This window comes from Calliphora vicina, chromosome 5 (assembly GCF_958450345.1).
Source record: "Calliphora vicina chromosome 5, idCalVici1.1, whole genome shotgun sequence".
Classification (NCBI taxonomy): domain Eukaryota; kingdom Metazoa; phylum Arthropoda; class Insecta; order Diptera; family Calliphoridae; genus Calliphora; species Calliphora vicina.
The window spans coordinates 75,899,960-75,918,121 of NC_088784.1; the positions used below are offsets into that span (position 1 = coordinate 75,899,960).

General features: G+C 30.5%; 1 protein-coding gene across 4 annotated transcripts in view; it reads left to right on the forward strand.

The window, feature by feature from the left end:
• Dll (Distal-less) overlaps window positions 1-15,011 on the forward strand; it is a 95,105-nt gene extending 80,094 nt beyond the window's left edge. For 2 of the 4 annotated variants that reach the window (XM_065513649.1, XM_065513651.1), the window contains 4 exons: window positions 11,918-12,062; window positions 12,196-12,300; window positions 14,032-14,246; window positions 14,888-15,011. In XM_065513649.1, the coding sequence (XP_065369721.1) occupies window positions 11,918-12,062; window positions 12,196-12,300; window positions 14,032-14,246 (465 nt within the window). In that variant the 3' untranslated portion in view covers window positions 14,888-15,011. The remainder of the gene's footprint in view (window positions 1-11,917; window positions 12,063-12,195; window positions 12,301-14,031; window positions 14,247-14,887) is intronic. The other 2 variants (XM_065513648.1, XM_065513650.1) reach the window with 1 other exon arrangement.
• Window positions 15,012-18,162: the final 3,151 nt, after the last annotated feature.

The following is an 18,162-nucleotide window of genomic DNA, read 5'->3' on the forward strand; positions in this document are numbered from 1 at the left end:
TGTTGCACTCGTATATGTTGCATTTTCAAAAAGAAGAACCAACAGCAGATCAAGTAAAGAATGTAATCTTTAATTTAATTTAAAACTCTAGAGAGCTGGGGAATTAGTATAAAAATTTACGGTTTTTTTAGAGTCTTTTAGTCTGAGAATTCACACCATCAATTGTCTGGCAATGTTGTGTCTCCTTTGTATGCAAAACTGCAAAACATTCATCATTCATTTAACCAACGTACCATGCAGGTACTCTCGTATAAAATAATTGTTGGCAAAAAAACACAAAGAATTTGTTTAAGCTGTTTTTAACAAATATTTACCAAAAGCCATAGTTACCAAACTTAATAGTCTAACAACGCCTTTTTTCTACTTTTTTTTCCTCAAAAAACAACAAGCTACAAGCCATATTTTTGAACATAAAATTTATACAATTACTTATTTATTTATACTCGTACATCCATACAAACATTCATTCATTCAGTAACAATAGTTATAAACAATTTTTGGTATTTTAGTTTTCGTTTGTTTTTACAAAACTTAAACTTACAAAAAAAATGAAGAGGAAAAGCAAATAGTTTCCTATTTTTGCAATTTCAAAAAGTTGTTAATAAATTTATGGCCTAAACGTTGGAAAATAGACAACAACAAAATATTTCCTCTTTTTGGCATTAAGCAGCCAGGAAGGCAGGCAGTAAGTTAGGCCTGGTCTGTATTAATGAGAATTATTTTCCCCTGTTTTGAAATTGATCTAAGAGTATGAACGAAAGACAGACCCTTTTAACCTGTTTCTTCGTTGACTGTTGGCAATTTTAACGAGCCCCAACTATGTACTGCAAACATTTTACAGCCAACCAACAAAAGCCGCTTGCTGTTTATTTATACAAAAAAAAAAACACAAAACTCTTGTTAAAACTTTTCATTCATAAATTCTTTGTTGGCTACAGCAGCAGCCAGCCAGCAACATTTGTTTTCTTTTTTTTTTTTGTGTTGGCCTGTAAATGTTGCACTGGTATTTTAAAACATTTTTTGTTTTCAGTTGTTGCACAAAGAAACACCGACAACACATTGTTGTTGCTGTTACATTGCTGTTGTTTTTCCAAACAATTGCAATTGTTGGTGAAAGAGTTGAGAATCCAAAAAACATAAAACAAGATTTGTTTGTTTGTTTTTATTTCATAAACAATAAACAATTAAAAAGGTTTTCTAAGTTTACACAATTTCTATTAGCTGAATTTGAAACTAAAAGTATGATCATCTGCCTTTAACCTTAACATTTTTCAGAGAATGTGTTGAATATTTGTTTATATCTTAGGTGATTTCAATTGAGTTTCAAAATTACTTTTATTTTATTATAATTTTTAAATACTTTAGCTAGCTGAATTAAAGTTTTTCTCCCAGAAAATACTCAGGCAGCAAATACCCAGCAAATTACTGAATATCACAATTATTAATGTGATCCACATACCATTGGCATTACTTAGAAGTAGACAAATAATGACTTACTGATAATCGGAATGTCCCAAAATTTATGCGGGATTTTTTCAAATTTTTAGCTTTTATTTTGGAATTTTTGTACAATATAAATTTATTCGAAGTATTGGCTATAGTTAGCTATGAACTTTTCCCATATTTCTGGCAACATATGCATTCCGAGCCAAAAGAACTGCTCATCTTTTGAGGCAAAGAACGAATCAAGTCAATTTCGGACACTCTGTTCCAAAGGGAAGCGTATCCCAGAAATAGCGTTCAGCTTTGATCGAAACAAATAGTAGTCGGACGTAGCAAGGTCTGGACTATAAAGTGTGTGAAGCAAAACATCCCAGCCAGTTCATTCTAAATACTTTTTAACACGTTTTCATGATGGAATAATAGGTTTTTCGGCTAATGCTCGCTTCAAACGAATCAGTTGCGTTCTGTACAGATTCCCTGTGATGGTCTGGTCAAATTTCAGCAGCTCACAATAGCTACGATCCTTTTGCTCCCACCAAATAAAGAGAATTACCTAATCGCCATGGATATTTGGCTTTGATATCGATTCGGCTGGTTGGCTGGGCTTCACGTACGATCACTTACGCTTCGGGTTATCGCAATCGCAACTAATGACTCGGCTTTTCAGACATAGAAAATTGTCTTTCAAGGTCTCCCTGCTTGTATTCGTATGGTACCGAATTTCCTTGCCTTTGGATGAATCGTAATCGCAACTAATGATTCGGTGATAAAACGATTTTCATTTATAGGGTTCAAAATCAGCTTTTTAGACATACAAAATTTGCTTTCAATTCGATGTGCTCCAATTCGTATGGTACCCAATTTTCTAGCTTTTGGATGAATCCTGCAGACAAAAATCCTATTTCAAGATCTCCCAGCTTCAATTCCTATTGAACCGAATTTCCTTGCCTTTGGATGAGTCGTAATCGCAACTAATGATTCGGTGCTAAAACGATTTTCTTTTATAGGGTTCAAAATCAGCTTTTCAGACATACAAAATTGTCTTTCAAGGTTTGTCTGCTCCAATTCGTATGGTACCATATTTCCCTGCTTTTGGATGAAACCTGCTGCTAGCAAACGTTGTGAAATTGCTGCTTGAGTAGCTTCCAATGATTTTGCAAGCTCTTTTTGAGTTTGACAACAATATGTCGAATAGTTTGCCATGATCACTCTTCGACGGTTGAGTGGTTGTGGGGTTGTTGACTTCAAACAATTCCATAAAAACTTTTGACGATTAACTAAGCCATCTGGGTGAAATTTATCTTCATCGTTTTGGATCGGATTATTTTCCATGAAAAATCAGCATCCAACTTGTCCATTTAATGAACTCTCTCCGATGTGCCTGGTCGTTAGACTTCAGTTCATGTGTCAATTGAACTTGGAGACGCAGATGTTCAGAGAGCAGAGGGCATTTTGCAATTTGCTATTCTTAACCAAGACGCCTAATTAATCGGCCCTGAAACTTTTTCCAAAACTCTATGCGTTGTTTCGATATTGATATGTAGCCTTGTTTTCAATTCCTCTCTTCGCTGTGCTTGTTCATGAGGCTTCAGTTCTTGTGTCAATTGAACATTGTAAAATTGTAAGCATGGAGATGCAGATCTTCAGTAAGTAGAGAGCTTCTTGCAGTTTGCTATTCTTAACCAAGACGCCTACTAGATTGGGCTTGGAGTTTTAGCAACGCTCTTATGGTTTTCTTCGATATTGATATGTAAACGCCTTGTTTCTGAATGATCAGTGTATTTATCATCATCTTTTGATCCAATATCTCTGAATTATTCAATAACTGCAGATCTTTAGTGAGTAGAGAGCTTCTGGCAATTTGCTATTCTTAACCAAGACGCCGAATTGATCGATCTTGGAGATTTAGCAACGCTCTTATGCTTTTCTTCGATATTGATATGTGAACGGCTTGTTTCTGAACGACCAGTGTATTTACAATCATCTTTTGATCTAATCTCCCTGATTTTTTCAATAATTCTCTTCGTTGGTCATGAGACTTCTGTTATTGTGTCAATTTAACTTTGTAAGCATGGAGGCGCAGATATTCAGTGAGTAGGAAACTGTGGAGAGCTTCTTGAAATTTGCAATTATTGATAACGACGTCGTATTGATATTCCTGGATTCTTCGCTGTGGCTGATCATGAGCATTCAGTTCTTGTGTCAATTGAACTTTGTGAGTAGGGAGCTGTAGAAAGCTTCTTGAAATTTCTTGATAACGACGTCGAATTGATGGTCCTGATCACGCCTTGCTTCGATATTGCTATATGCACGATATTGATATTGTTTTTGCACGACAAGTGTGTTTAGCATCACCAATTGATCTAATCTCGCTGAACTTTTCAATTACTCTCTTCACAGTTGACGATGTTAAATCAATATTCCGACCCTATTTGATTAAAAATGTTCGAACTGTGTGCGACGAACTGTGTACTTAAGGGAATTTTATTTGTTTAAGGAAATTATTGAACTATGTATTACTAAGTTGTTTTTTTTTTAATTTTCTAAATTAATGAATTTTATGAAAACTTAAAGTATTTTCAATTAACTTTAGCATCATACATATGGCTGTTCAAACTTTATAGCTTTTTTTATCATACAAACCCATACAAATACCCATCTGTTGAAATTCTGTTAAAATTTCAATTTAAAACTTGCGGTCAATGGAGCATAACATTTGTTGGAGTGCTGCTGTCTGTCTAGCTGGCCTTCTTTTGACATTTACAAAAATAAATTAAGGAAAGTAAAAGTGTGTTTAAAGCCCCTTTTGAACAAATATGTCAATAATATGTCATTTACTACAAAAACCATAAAAACACTTTCAATTATATTGCTTTTATTTGTAAGCAGAGTTTAAAGAAAAGAGAAAATTAGCATACAAGAGAATCTGACATCCTTTTTAACCTACTTTTGGCTGCTGTTTACAATTGTTTACATGTTTATAAAGTTTTAGCAGGAATGAGAAAAAACAAAGAACAGCAACAAGTTTGTTTTCCGACTTGATCACTCACTTCCTTAACATGTCAGCTCTTATAATTTATGTTTTTTTTTTTTTTTTGTACGTATTTTTCTCTTTATTATTGTTGCTGTTTCTATTTCTATAGTTTTATTTTTTTTGTAGATGTTGCTTAACAGATTACAGACATTTATGACAGGTCTTAAGACAAGACAAGACTCGCAAGTGTTTTTTATATTTATTTATTTATTGTTTTTTTTTTCTTGTTCTCCTACCAGTTTTTTAAATTATGACCAGGTCTCTGGGGTATTTAAAAGTGTAAAATACTTGAAAGAAGCTTTAACGTGTCATTTTGTCTGTATAGCAAATAGTGTTAGTGTTTACATTAGCTTTATTTGGCGGCCACAGTTCGCAAAATATCGTACAAAATATGGTAGGAATATTGATGTAACTTTATCAACCGCGAAGAGAAAATTTGAGGAATTCAGGACCTTTCAAATGTTAGTATTGAAGCAATGAAAGTCAAGGATCAATCAATTAGGAGTCGTGGTTAAGAATAGGAAATTTCAAGAAGCTTTCAACAGTGTATACTCTTTGGATCATTGTCTCCATGCTGCAATTGACACAAAATGTGAAGCCTAATGATCGATCGTGCACTGCGAATAGAGTTTGTTGAATGAATTTTGCTTAAATTGTGCCACATTCAATATAGGCCGTGAAACAATTCAATTTCAGCATGAGACATTTTCTGGTCGTATAATCTCTCGTGTCGTTAATCATATCGTGTGAACCACCATTGTGTAAGTAGTGAAGTGTCAGCATATTTGGCATTTAAAGTCATTACTTGGTAATGAAAGCTGCGGAAGCAAGATGGAACAGCGATTTTTGTATATTTTTATACCCTTCACCTTCGTGAGAAGAGTATATATAAGTTTGTCATTCAGTTTGTAATTACCACAATATAATTTTCGACCCTATAAAATATATATATTCTGGATCCTTATAGATAGCGGAGTCGATTGTCTGTCCGTCTGTCTGTCTGTTGAAATCAATTTTCTGAATACCCCAGATATTTTCGGGATCCAAATCTTCAACAATTCTGTCAGACATGCTTTCGAGAAATTTTCTATTTAAAATCAGCAAAATCGACCCACAAATGGCTGAGATATGAGGAAAATACCAGGACAACCTCGATTTTTGACCTATATCTGGATTACTGAGTCATTAGTATAGACAATATGGATATCTATTGAAAGATATTTCAAAGACCTTTGCAACGACGTATATCAGACCATAGTAAGTTGGACCTACAATGGGTCAAAATCGGAAAAAAAATATTTTTTAACCCGAATTTTTTTTCACCAAAAAAAAAATTAAAACAAAAATTTAAAAAAAAATTAAGAATTAAAACAAAAAATAATTAAAATAACAATTCGAAAAAAACGTTTTTCCAAAAAATGAAAAAAACAATAAATTTTGTTAACCTAAAAATATTTAAAATTTGTATTTTGAAGTATAATTTGGTGAAGGGTATATACGATTCGGCACAGCCAAATATAGCTCTCTCTTACTTGTTTTAACTCAAAATGTTGTCGGACTTTTCTTTATGTAGGTCTTTAATTCTGTTCAGTGTGGTCCTATAGACTAGACGATAGTGTGCTGGATCATCAGTCTGAGTATGGCGGGTTCGATTCCCGCATTTAAGCAAAGGATTTGTAATTTGAATTATGATGTTTTATTTTAAATTTGATTTGAAGTCTTTGTAATGAAACTGAAATTAAACTTGTTATTATAACCATCAAGTTTTATTTTAATTTTATTTCATTATCGTTGTTGTAATTATTATAAGAGTTGTTATTATTAAGACAATATAACTGACATTTGAAAATAAAAGCGGCTGGCTTCATTTCTATCATCATAATAATAATTTATGCTGCTACTTATGGCCATTTCAAGTTAAAAAAAATAAATAAAAGCAAGAGTTTTGTTATATGCAAAGTATATCTTGTACAAACTTCTTGTCTGTTAATCATTTTTTCTCTTTAGTTTAAATCTAGATTGTTTTGAAAGTGGTTTTTACAGCGAAAGTGGTTTGTTGTTCAAATAAAAAAAAAATAAAAGTGTAGAAAAAATTTGTTTAAAAAAAAATATTTTTAAAAACACAATAAAACAGCTAAAACAACAAATGAGTAAAGTGAACATTATCATCAGACAGTAGCGGTCTTAAATATATTTTATAACTGATTTTAATGGCTTCCTGTCATAATAAGAAAAAGTTGTTAATATTAGATTTGTTAGATGTTAGATATTGTTACTATATTTATTTATGAGTTTTTTTTAATGAATTATAAATACAGGTTGAAATAGAGGTTTGACATTATTAAGCTATAAATTAGTTTCCTTTTTTAAACCACAAGAGAGAAAGAGCAAGAGAGAGAGTTAGGTAAACATAGAGAGAATGTAAATAATAACTGGGGAATCCCTTAAAATGTTTAAATATTCAAATTAAATTGCAAAATTGTTAGCTTTTGATTCAACTGGGAACTGTTTTTGAAATCTATTCTTGTGTTAAATAAATTTATTAATAAATTAATTTATTATTTCCCATAAAGTGATTTCATAAATTTAATTTTTCATAGAAATATTCCCACGTTTAAAACATTAATTTTACTATGCAGCCTAGCAAAGTAATAAATCCCATAATGTGTCATAAACATTTAACACTTTATAGTAAATTTAGTTTTAAAAAAGTTACTTTATTCTTTTTTTCATATTAAACATAAACACATGTCATTTAAATTAAACTGACTAAAATTTAATATTTTATAGACTTTTTTTTAAAAAAAAAATATTAATCCAAGAAAAAATATAACAAATTGAACAGCCAACCAAGCTTAACTAATACTAAAGATATTGGCCAATATGTATTTGAAAAGTTGTGGTGGTTTAAACAACTTTGTAGTTGGCCTAAAACACTTTTTAATGTGTGCAAACCGAAAATGCTGGTTTACACGCAAAACGCATTCAGCCTCAATAAAGCAATCAAGTGCAATGTTTTTATTAATTAATTATGATTTTAACACCAAACACTAATTAAGTAATAGTAAAATCAAATACTACTAGCAATTCAGCTATAACTATAAGTAATAAAAATAATAAACAAATTTTAATTTGTTAAAAGGAAATATTGAAATTTAGCTAAATGAGTAAGGAAACGAGTTAATATTTATAATAACAAAATTTTAATTTGTGGAAAAAATTAAGCAAGTTTTAAATTCGCTAGAAATCCCTGTTTTCCCCCAGTTATATTGTTATTATCATAGCTCAGAAACTCTCCCGTCAACGACCTAACTCAGTTGTCAAAAACAGTCATTGTATGTAGCAGCCATTTCCATCTGTCTGTTGAAGTCAACTTTCCGAAGCCACCAAATAACTTTCATACTTGATTGATACATCAATACCAGTAGTCCAACTTAGGTTGCTATTTAAGATCGAAAAATTCAATCCAAAAATGGCTAAATATAAGCTAAAAACACCGACTAACTCGATTCACCAAAATTCGATTTATTCACAAATTTGTTCAGCCAACATTTTTTTTTGATTTTTCACGGTCTGTATATCATCCAATTTAGGTAGAAAGATCTCACGATATCATGTCGCGATATCGAGCCTATTTTTTAAAGAAATAGAATCACACGATCTATGATCCAATTCTGATCAGCGAAACGTGAAAAATGTGTCTGTATGGCTTGTCGTCCACATTAATATCATCCAATTTAGGTTGAAAGATCTCACGATATCATGTCGCGATATCGATCACTAGTAACTTTCACTGCTTGATCCGCCTCTTGTTTAAAGAAGTAATGATCAATGATACATCCAGCCCAACAGTTACAACTTGTGGATGCAATTGTTTTTCGACAACCACGAACCCTTATTTTGACGATTAAAAAAGTCGTCAAACGGAAAATGAATTGCGTCGTTTCAAAAATCCATTCAAAAAACTCTTTATGTGCCGGTAATTAGACTTGAGTTCGTGAACAGGGCGGTTACTGCGAAACTTAATCCGAAAAACCGAAAATGTTCGAAAATGTGTGCTAAATATGTATATTGTAATTGGAAAAGATTTCCTTTCAAATCAAAATAGGGAGTAGCAGATCTTCAGTGTTTGGTTCGGGACTCTCACGCTTGCTGGTTTTTGAACGATCAGTGTGTTTTGCATTCACTCTCCCAGAATTTTCAATTACTTTTTTTAAAGTTGTCGAAGTTAAATTAATATCTCGACCCTAGTCTGTTCGAATTTAGTTTTTATATATTTTTCAGAAAGGAATGCGAGTTGTTCTCTCTTGTTCCATTTTTACTAACACTAAACTGTCAGTTGTCAAACTGTTTTTTTTTTTTGGTTAACAATTCAATTCAAATATTGAGTGTATTAAATACATATGATTATGAAATGTCAAAGTTGTGTAGTACATTTGCAGAGAAGAAAAATTTATTCATGAACAGATATTGTTCATTTTCAACAGACAGACAGACGGACGGACATAGCTGGATTGTCTTAAAATCTTTTGAGGACCCAGAATATATATACGAAAGAGGGTCTGCGACAAAACTGTTGATGTCTAACAAACGGAATGACAAAATCAAAATACCCAAATCTTTCTTGATATTGGGTATAATTTTTATTAAAAAAAATATAATTTTTACCCGCCCACTTTAAAATTTTCATCAAGTGGGCGTGGCCAAATTTCAATAAATACGATTTTTGCTTTTAAAGTGTATTTAAAATTAATAATAGTTTGACTTTTTTTGGCATTTGTTAAAAAAAGTACTAAATATTAACTAAAATTAAAACAATTTTACAAAGTGTTGTTGAACTGGATAATTAGGATTTCCCTTTTCAGAGATTACGGCACAACTTAGGCAATTTTTAAACGATTTAAAAGAATGATAGCTGATTTTATTCCTTACAAATAGGGCTTTTAGAAAATTTATTAAAATTTTAGTCATTCTAAACAAAATTATGAATTAAAAATGCATTCAAAATTGAAAAATTTTGGAAAAAATTTCACATGTTTTAAAATTTTTAAGAAAATATTCAAGTGGGCGTGGCTAAATTTCAATAAATAAGATTTTTGCTTTCAAAATCTATTTAAAATTAATAATAGGCTTTAAATTCCTCAAAATTCAACAATTTTAATATTTTTAAGAAAATATTTTTCAAGTGGGCGTGGCTAAATTTCAATAAATAAGGTTTTTGCTATTAAAATATATTTAAAACTAATAATAGGCTACTCATTTTTGGTTTTTGCTAAAAAATATTACTAAATATTAACTAACGTGAATAAAATTCTACAAATTGTTGAACAATACTTGTCAGAAAATTTAGAATTTTCCTTTTCAGAGATCACGGCACAACTTTGGCAATTTTTAAACGATTTAAAAGAATCGTATCTGGTTTTATTCCTTATAAATAGGGCTTTTAGTAAATTTATTAAAATTTTTGTCAATCTAAACAAAATTATGAATTTAAAAGCCTTCAAAATTGAAAGTTTGTTAAAAAAAATTCAACAATTTTAATATTTTTAAGAAAATATTCATCAAGTGGGCGTGGCAAAATTTCAGTAATTAAGATTTTTGTTTTAAAAATGTATTTAGAATTAATAATAGGCTGATCGTTTTTGGTTTTTGTTAAAAAAAGTACTAAATATTAACTAAATTGAAAACAATTCTAGAAAGTGTTGAACAATTCTTTCCAGAAAAATTTGAATTTCCCTTTTCAGAGATCATGGCACAACTTTGGCAATTGTTAAACGATTTGAAAGAATGACAGCTGATTTTATTCCTTATAAATATGGATTTCACAATATATATTGAAATGTAGGTCATTCTAAACAAAATTATGAATTTAAATGCCTTCAAAATTGAAAATTCTACTTAGGGTTAAACAATACTTGTCAGAATAATTAGAATTTCTATTTTCAGAGATCATGGCACAACTTTGGCAATTGTTAAATGATTTGAAAGAATGATAGCTGATTTTATTCCTTATAAATATCGCTTTTACAATATTTATTGAAATTTTGATCATTCCAAACAAAATTATGAATTTAAATACCTTCAAAATTTAAAATACTGCATAGAAAAATTTGAATTTCCATTTTCAGTGATCATGGCACAACTTTGACAATTTTTAAACGATTTGAAAGAATGTTAGCTAGTGTTAATTCTTATAAATAGGGCTTTTGCAATATTTATTTAAATTTTGGTCATTTGAAACAAAATTATGAATTAAAATGCCTCCAAAGTTGAAAATTTGTGGGAAAAATTTCAACAATTTTAATATTTTTAAGAAAATATTCTTATTATTTGGGATTATGCTTTCAAATGCATATGTTATTCAAATCCTGTAAGGATTTTATTTTCACACAGTTTTATTGAAATCAATTTGGGATTGTAAATTGCTTTGAATTGATCATAAATCCGGCCTAACACCTACCTTTAGTCAATTATCTTATAATTTTTCTTTGTACCTCAGTATTAATAACAATTCATCTCATATTTTAAGTTGAATTAAATCATAAAAACCCTAGTTTAATGAATTTATTGCTTTAAGTAAGTAAATATGTATAACAAACACATATTAACATTTATGCTGTCGTGTTTTTCTTTAAATTTATGAACAAAAATTACCATTAAACATAATGAATGAATTTTGTTCATCATAATTTTGTTGTTACTAAATTTTTCACTTAACAAATTTGTTCATAACACGAAATTATTTAGTAAATATTGTAGTTTTTTAAGTTAAACGAATAAAAAAAAACTAACAAATAAATAAATTAAACTAATGAATGAATAAAGTTATAAACTATGATAGTATATTTAAAGAGGGCTATTAAACATATTAAAATCTTATTAAATTAACTATAATTATTAAGTATTATTACAAAATGCCACCATTTAATTGCCAACATAGACATCATTATTATATTTCTTCAAAACTTTTCATAAAAATCTTAAATTTTTAAAGCTCATAAATAGATACCAACTACTCAAACTAACTAGTCACTTTAATTTATCACCAAATAGCTACATACACACTAATTCCACATACCCCACCATATTAGTTGGTTTGTCTTAAAGTTTATTATAACTATTTAATTATATTAATAATGTCCAATTAAAATCACTATAAACGTTAGTTTCATACGTTTCGTTTCGATTTTATTTGCACACCTCTTGATTAAATGAAAAATGACCCATAAGTTTTGTACCCCCTCTCTCTCTTAAGCAGTTATTTTTATTAATAACTCTATTAATTTGTCATCGAAAAGTGTTGAATTAATTTATAATTTATAATATTAATACGGCTAACAATCATATCATGTAAAATTGTATTAGTTTTACAGTTTAGTTTTAAAATGTTTGCTTTTTTGGTTTAATTGTTATTGACAAATCATTTTTGTTTAATTGCAGGTTAAAATCTGGTTTCAAAATCGTCGCTCAAAGTACAAAAAAATGATGAAAGCCGCCCAGGGTCCTGGTCAAGGTAGTGGCATGCCCTTGGGCAGTGGTGGTCCAAATCCTGGTCAACATAGTCCCAATCAAAATATGCACAGTGGTAAGTTTTCCAAAAACACTTTAGCTTAACAAATAACAAGTTTAATATCAATTAAATTTAAATTAATTTATTTAAATTTTCTATTGTTTTGTATATTTTTAATTAATTATTTAAAACTGTTGTATATTTTTAGGCGGTAATAACGGTGGCGGTTCAAATAGTGGTTCACCATCACATTATCTACCTCCCGGACATAGTCCGACGCCTTCAAGTACGCCTGTATCTGAATTATCACCCGGTAAGTTTTAACAAATATCTTATTTATAATAAAAAGTAATCAAAGAAGTTTAGGGAATATAGAATCTAGAATTAGGGCCTGCTAATGGAAAGGTTTAAAAGAGTAATATTTATTTAAGTTTAGTATTTTTATTCCCACAATATGAACAATATTTATTGGCTGTATGACTTAAAAATGCGAGATTTTTTTAAATGTTTAGCTTTTATTTTGAAACATGATATTTTCCATTCTTTCTGGCAACATATGGATTCTGAGACAAAAGAACTGCTCATTTTTTGATTCCAAGAACGAATCAAGCCAATTTCGGATACTCTGTTCTGAAGTGAAGCGTATCCTAGAGAGAGCGTTCTGCATCTCTCGAAACAAATATTAGTCGGATGGGGCTAAATACTTTTTAACAGGCATTGTAACATGTGGCCGAGCGTTGCCATGATTGAATATTTAAAAATGGCGGATCTTTTAAAATGTTTAGCTTTTATTTTGAAACATGATATTTTCCCTTCTTTCTGGCAACATATGGATTCCGAGCCAAAAGAGCTGTTCATCTTTTGAGGCCAAGAACGAATCAAGCCAATTTCGGATACTCTGTTCAAAGAGAGAGCGTTCTGCATCGCTTGAAACCAATAGTAGTCGGATGGGGCAAGGTCTGGACTATAAGACGGGAGAGGCAAGACATCCCAACCACTTCTTTCTAAATACTTTTTAAAAGGTATTGCAACATGTGGACGAGCATTGTCATGATGGAATATTACGGTTTTAAGTCTGGCCGTTTTTCGGTCAATTCTCGCTTCTCACAGGTTCCCTGTGATGGTCTGGTCAGATTTCAAGAGCTCATAATATATAGGACCTTTTTGTTTCCACCAAATACATAGAATTACCTCAGAGCCATGAATGACTTTGGTATGGATTCGGCTGGTTGGCCAGGCTTCACATACGATCTCTTAGGCTTCGAATTATCGTAATGGATCCATTTTTCATTGCAAATATTGATTCGGTGCAAAAATGATTTTCTTTTATAGCATTCTAGCATTATTTCGGTCATGCAAAATCGTCTTTCAAGGTCTCTCAGCTTCAGTTCGTATTGTACCCAATTTCCTTGCTTTTCGATGAATCCTGTTGCTCGCAAACGTTTTGAAATTTGAATGCTTGAGTAGCTCCCAATGATTTTTCAAGTTCATCATGTGTTTTACAACAATCTTCATGGAGTAATGCTTCGAATTATTGGTCTTCAAACTTGTTTGACTGGCCTGAGCGCTCTTTATCTTCCGTGCCAACATCATCACTTCTGAACCTTCTTTCGAACGTTGAAACCGATGGAACTCATTCACCATAAGCTTTGGTGAGCAATCGGTGTGCTTCAACGGTTCTTTTTTTCATATTGTTGGCACAAAATTCGACATTTTCGAAGCTAAATGTGTTTTTCCGTGCGTTATTCTTTTGTTTTTATCAAATTTGAGGAGCCGCAGAACAAAAGGTACTCTTTTGAAAATTTAAAAATTTTGGGAAATTGATTTTTTTCTAGAAGATTTCAACCTAAATATTATAAAAGTACCAAAAAATCAATTTAAAAAAAAAATTCGAAAAAGTACCTTTTGTTTTGCGGCTCCTCATTTGTTTCGTTTTGAAATAAAGTACCAAAAAGGTACTTTTTTTAGTTGTTTATTTCTTTTAGCTAAAAAATCCATTTTTAATTCTTAACTTAATCAATATCTTTATTTAATTTCTTTTCAGAATTTCCACCAACGGGGTTAAGTCCGCCAACGCAAGCGCCATGGGATCAAAAACCGCATTGGATTGATCATAAACCACCGCAAATGACACCACAACCACCTCATCCAGCAGCGTCACATCCGCAAACACATCATCATAATCCACCACCACAAATGGGCGGTTATGTACCTCAGTACTGGTATCAGCCAGAAACAAATCCATCGTTATTAACGTAGGTAAAACTATCTAAATATGAGAAAAATTCTATTATTTTAAGCTTGAAATAGATATTAAGGGCCCTCCCTATTCATAATCTGTTTGTAAATTTATTAAAACTTTGTAGAACAAATTTGGTATTATTAAATTTAAAAATTGAGCTTTGGGGTAAAGCTTTTAAGTTTGAAAAATCCAGGTCCAGACATAGTAGTGTGAATGAACATTATTTTAAATGTCTTTGTTTCAAATATGATTTGAAATATTTTCAATAAATTTTTCGTTAATTTTAGTCCCATTTTCTCAGTCTCTGGTGATTTTTTATCGTGACGATATGCTGGCAATACTCATACAAAAATTTCTTTAATTGAAAGTATATCGTTACAAAAAACAATAACCAGAAATTGAGAAAATGAAGTTTACTGTTTGCAAAGAACTTAATTCAAGCTTTATTATTTACAAAAACGTTTGATGTTTAGGCAAATACTGTACTGCATTTAAAGTTTGAAAGCTCTACTTTGTTGCTAGAACTTAAACTTTTAACTAAAGCGAGCTTTAAGCTGTTTTTCTTTAAACCTAATAGCTTAAAATTTCATTTAAATTTTTTATTATAAAAATATTTATTAACCATATTTTTTCTCTCTCTGTTTTTTTCTCATTTTAGGGTATGGCCAGCGGTTTAACAAACACCTCCTTCTACTCTAACCACAACAACCTTTTACCAAACCGATCCTATAGATAATTCTATGCATATATATTAATTAAAATTTAATATAAAGACAAAAAAACCATAATGAAAACAAACAAAAACACAATAAATTAAAAATGTAATTTGAAAATGTTTATTATTTTTTTTTTTAGGAAAATGCCTAAACAAATTGTATGAAAAATTAAAAAAAAAATGTGTGTGTGTGTAAAAAATAAAGCACCTTGTATAAAAAAAGTTTTTTTTTACTATTTAATATTAAATTTAAAAACAAAATTTGATAATCAGATGTTTTCTATTATTATTATTATTATTTTAATTTTAATACCAATTTTAATTAATTAGCTATAAAATATTATAAATTATACAATAAGTTTTAAATATAATTTTTATGTAAGACATAAAACAATTTACTTTAATATAAATATATTAATAAAAAATAATAATAATAAAAAAAAAATTTATAAAAAAAAAGAAAACATTCCTCATTGTTTTTAAACAAGCATTTCTTTTGAGTTAAAAATTATATATTTTTTTTGTAAATATTTATAATAATTTTTTGTAATTTATATTAATATAATATTAAAAACAAAACAAAAATAAATGAATTGAAAATCAGCTGATGATCTTAAAGTTGTCTTAACAAAAAAAGTAAAAATAAAATGTTTAAACATAAAAATGAATTACAATTAAAAAATAAAAAAATAAAATGTAGCAAAAAAAACCCTATATAAAAGTAATTAAAATGAAATAAAAAATTAAATAAAACCATACAAAAAATCCTTTAATTTTTCTAATCTTAATTATTATTTGTAGATCGAAATGAACAGAAATTATTGCGAATTACCATGTTTTTAGCCATAGAGAATATACACAGAGCGGAAACTAGAAACAAATTACACATACGAGTTTTTGTTTTCACATAGTTTTTTATACCCTACACCACCTTAAAGTATACCGATCGACTTAAAATCACTTTCTGAGTCGATTAAACGATGCCCGTCCGTCCGTCTGACTGGCTGGTTGGCTGGCTGTCCATGTAAACTTTGTGCGCAGAGCACAGGTCGCAATTTTGAAGATATTTCGATGAAATTTGGGACATATTATTTTTTCGGCCCAAGTACGAAGCCTATTGAAACTGGCTGAAATCGGTCCATTATTTCACCTAGCCCCCATACAAATGTCCTTCCGAAATTGGACTTTATCGGTCAAAAATGTTTAATTTATATATGTATCTCCACAAATTCCGCTCAAAAATATAAATTATTGAAATTTTGAAAGGAAAATGTTTTTGCTCTTTTACTTAGTGTAGCGTATTATATGGTAGGGCTTGACCGACCATACTTTCTTACTTGTTTTACTAATACATTCTCACCACTTAGGTTTTTGACAACTGAGTTAGGTCTTTGACAGGAGAGTTTAAGATCTACATATGTGTATTAATATATGATTTTAGCATACACATTTGAACATGTTTGTTTTCGAATAAAGTTACAGATTCTAAAGAAATTCTCAACATTATTTATTAGGAACATTGACTCTAAGATTTCATATTATACATTTAAAGTTTTGATGCGAACCCCATCCTCCGATTTTGTTTAAGTATTTTGATTGCTACATATGATCGACAGTTAAGTCTTCTATTATGTCGAATTTATTACACCCTACTCGGCTGTAAATAAAACTTGACATTCACTTTTTTCCTTGTTTGACCAGCACTCAGCACTTGGACCCTACTCATGCAAAGCATTGTGTTGGAACTAGGAAAATATGTTATGGGAGGGAGGAAAGAGGGAGTAGTGTTTGGGGACATTCGATTTGAGCTTTCCGGCATTGAAAATGACAGGAAAGACTTCAGCGGAAAGTTTGTTTCACATACGGACAGTATGGCAAAATAACGAATTTTCCCTGAAGTGTGTTGTGCAGTCCACTGGCCAAGCTACCACACAGGGATGTGTTCTTCATGAAAAACGTGTATTATGTAAAAATCTGCGGGTATAAGAAACGAGTTCCAATTTCATCAGAAAACATTCAGTTATAGTACCGATAGAACAGTGAAACGCATCCCACATTGATTCGGTGCTCCAGCGAATCATTAGAATCAGGAAACCGAGACACTTAATGCCTCTTTCGACACTTGAAGTATATGTTTAGACCAGCGGTCATCACATTGTATTTTCATGCTCAGAATATCAAGAGCGTCTGATTTCACAATATTTACACAACCCATAAATACAGATGAAGCGACATGATCTGTCGATCATTTTTGTGACAACATCCAACACTAAGTCTTGCGAGCATTGAAAGCGACCCTATTCGCACTATCCCATTCAGAGATTGTCACAAGGTCCCGATTAAGGGAATGATTCATGTTTTGTCTCATTGCCCCAATTTCCGACAGGCTTGGTATATAACTGAATTAAGATGAATGGCAAATAATACTGTTTGACGTAGAAGGTCGTTTAGAAAAATAAGGAATAGAGTAGGATAAAGAACGGAGCCTCTCGGTACCCCTGAATTTATCTTGAACTCGTTTGATGAGATTCCATCTATAACAACTCGTATAGTGCGATATCTGAGAAAGCTCAATGTAAATCTAGAGAAATTATTACCGACACCACAAGCGATAAGTTTTGATAAAAGTGCACCATGCCACACTCACCCTCCAGTTTGGTGAACATTAGTAAAAAAATCATCCAAGCCCTCTGAAGTTTTGAGACGCTTTTTTAAGGGGAAAAAATAAATTTTTTTCAGTTTTTGCAAAAATTTAGCTATTAAAAATTTACTTTTGCATTTTAATATAAAAGAATTAAAATGTGTACGTAATTATCGTTCTAATGAGACATAAAAAACAGAAATTGGTCAAAAAATTTTAAAGTTATTAAAAATTCGCCAGGCCATTATTGTGTCTCAGGCAACTAGAACAAGAAATGTAGGAACAAAATTAACATATTTTGGTAAATATTAAAATAAAAGCTCATTTTTACTTAAAATATATCCATATTTACTTGTATATGAGTTTTTATCTTCATAGGATACAGTTAACCTGTTCGCAGGTGTAACCAAAAAAAAATTTTTTTTTAACGGCAGTTTCAAAACTCCACTTTCTAATTTTTAAAAATTTTGTTAAACAAATTTCAGAATTTTTTGATTATCTCATTGGGATTTATTAAGAATATAATACGGAATAAAAATGTGAAAAAATTATGAAAATATCTCTTATAGTTTTTCCG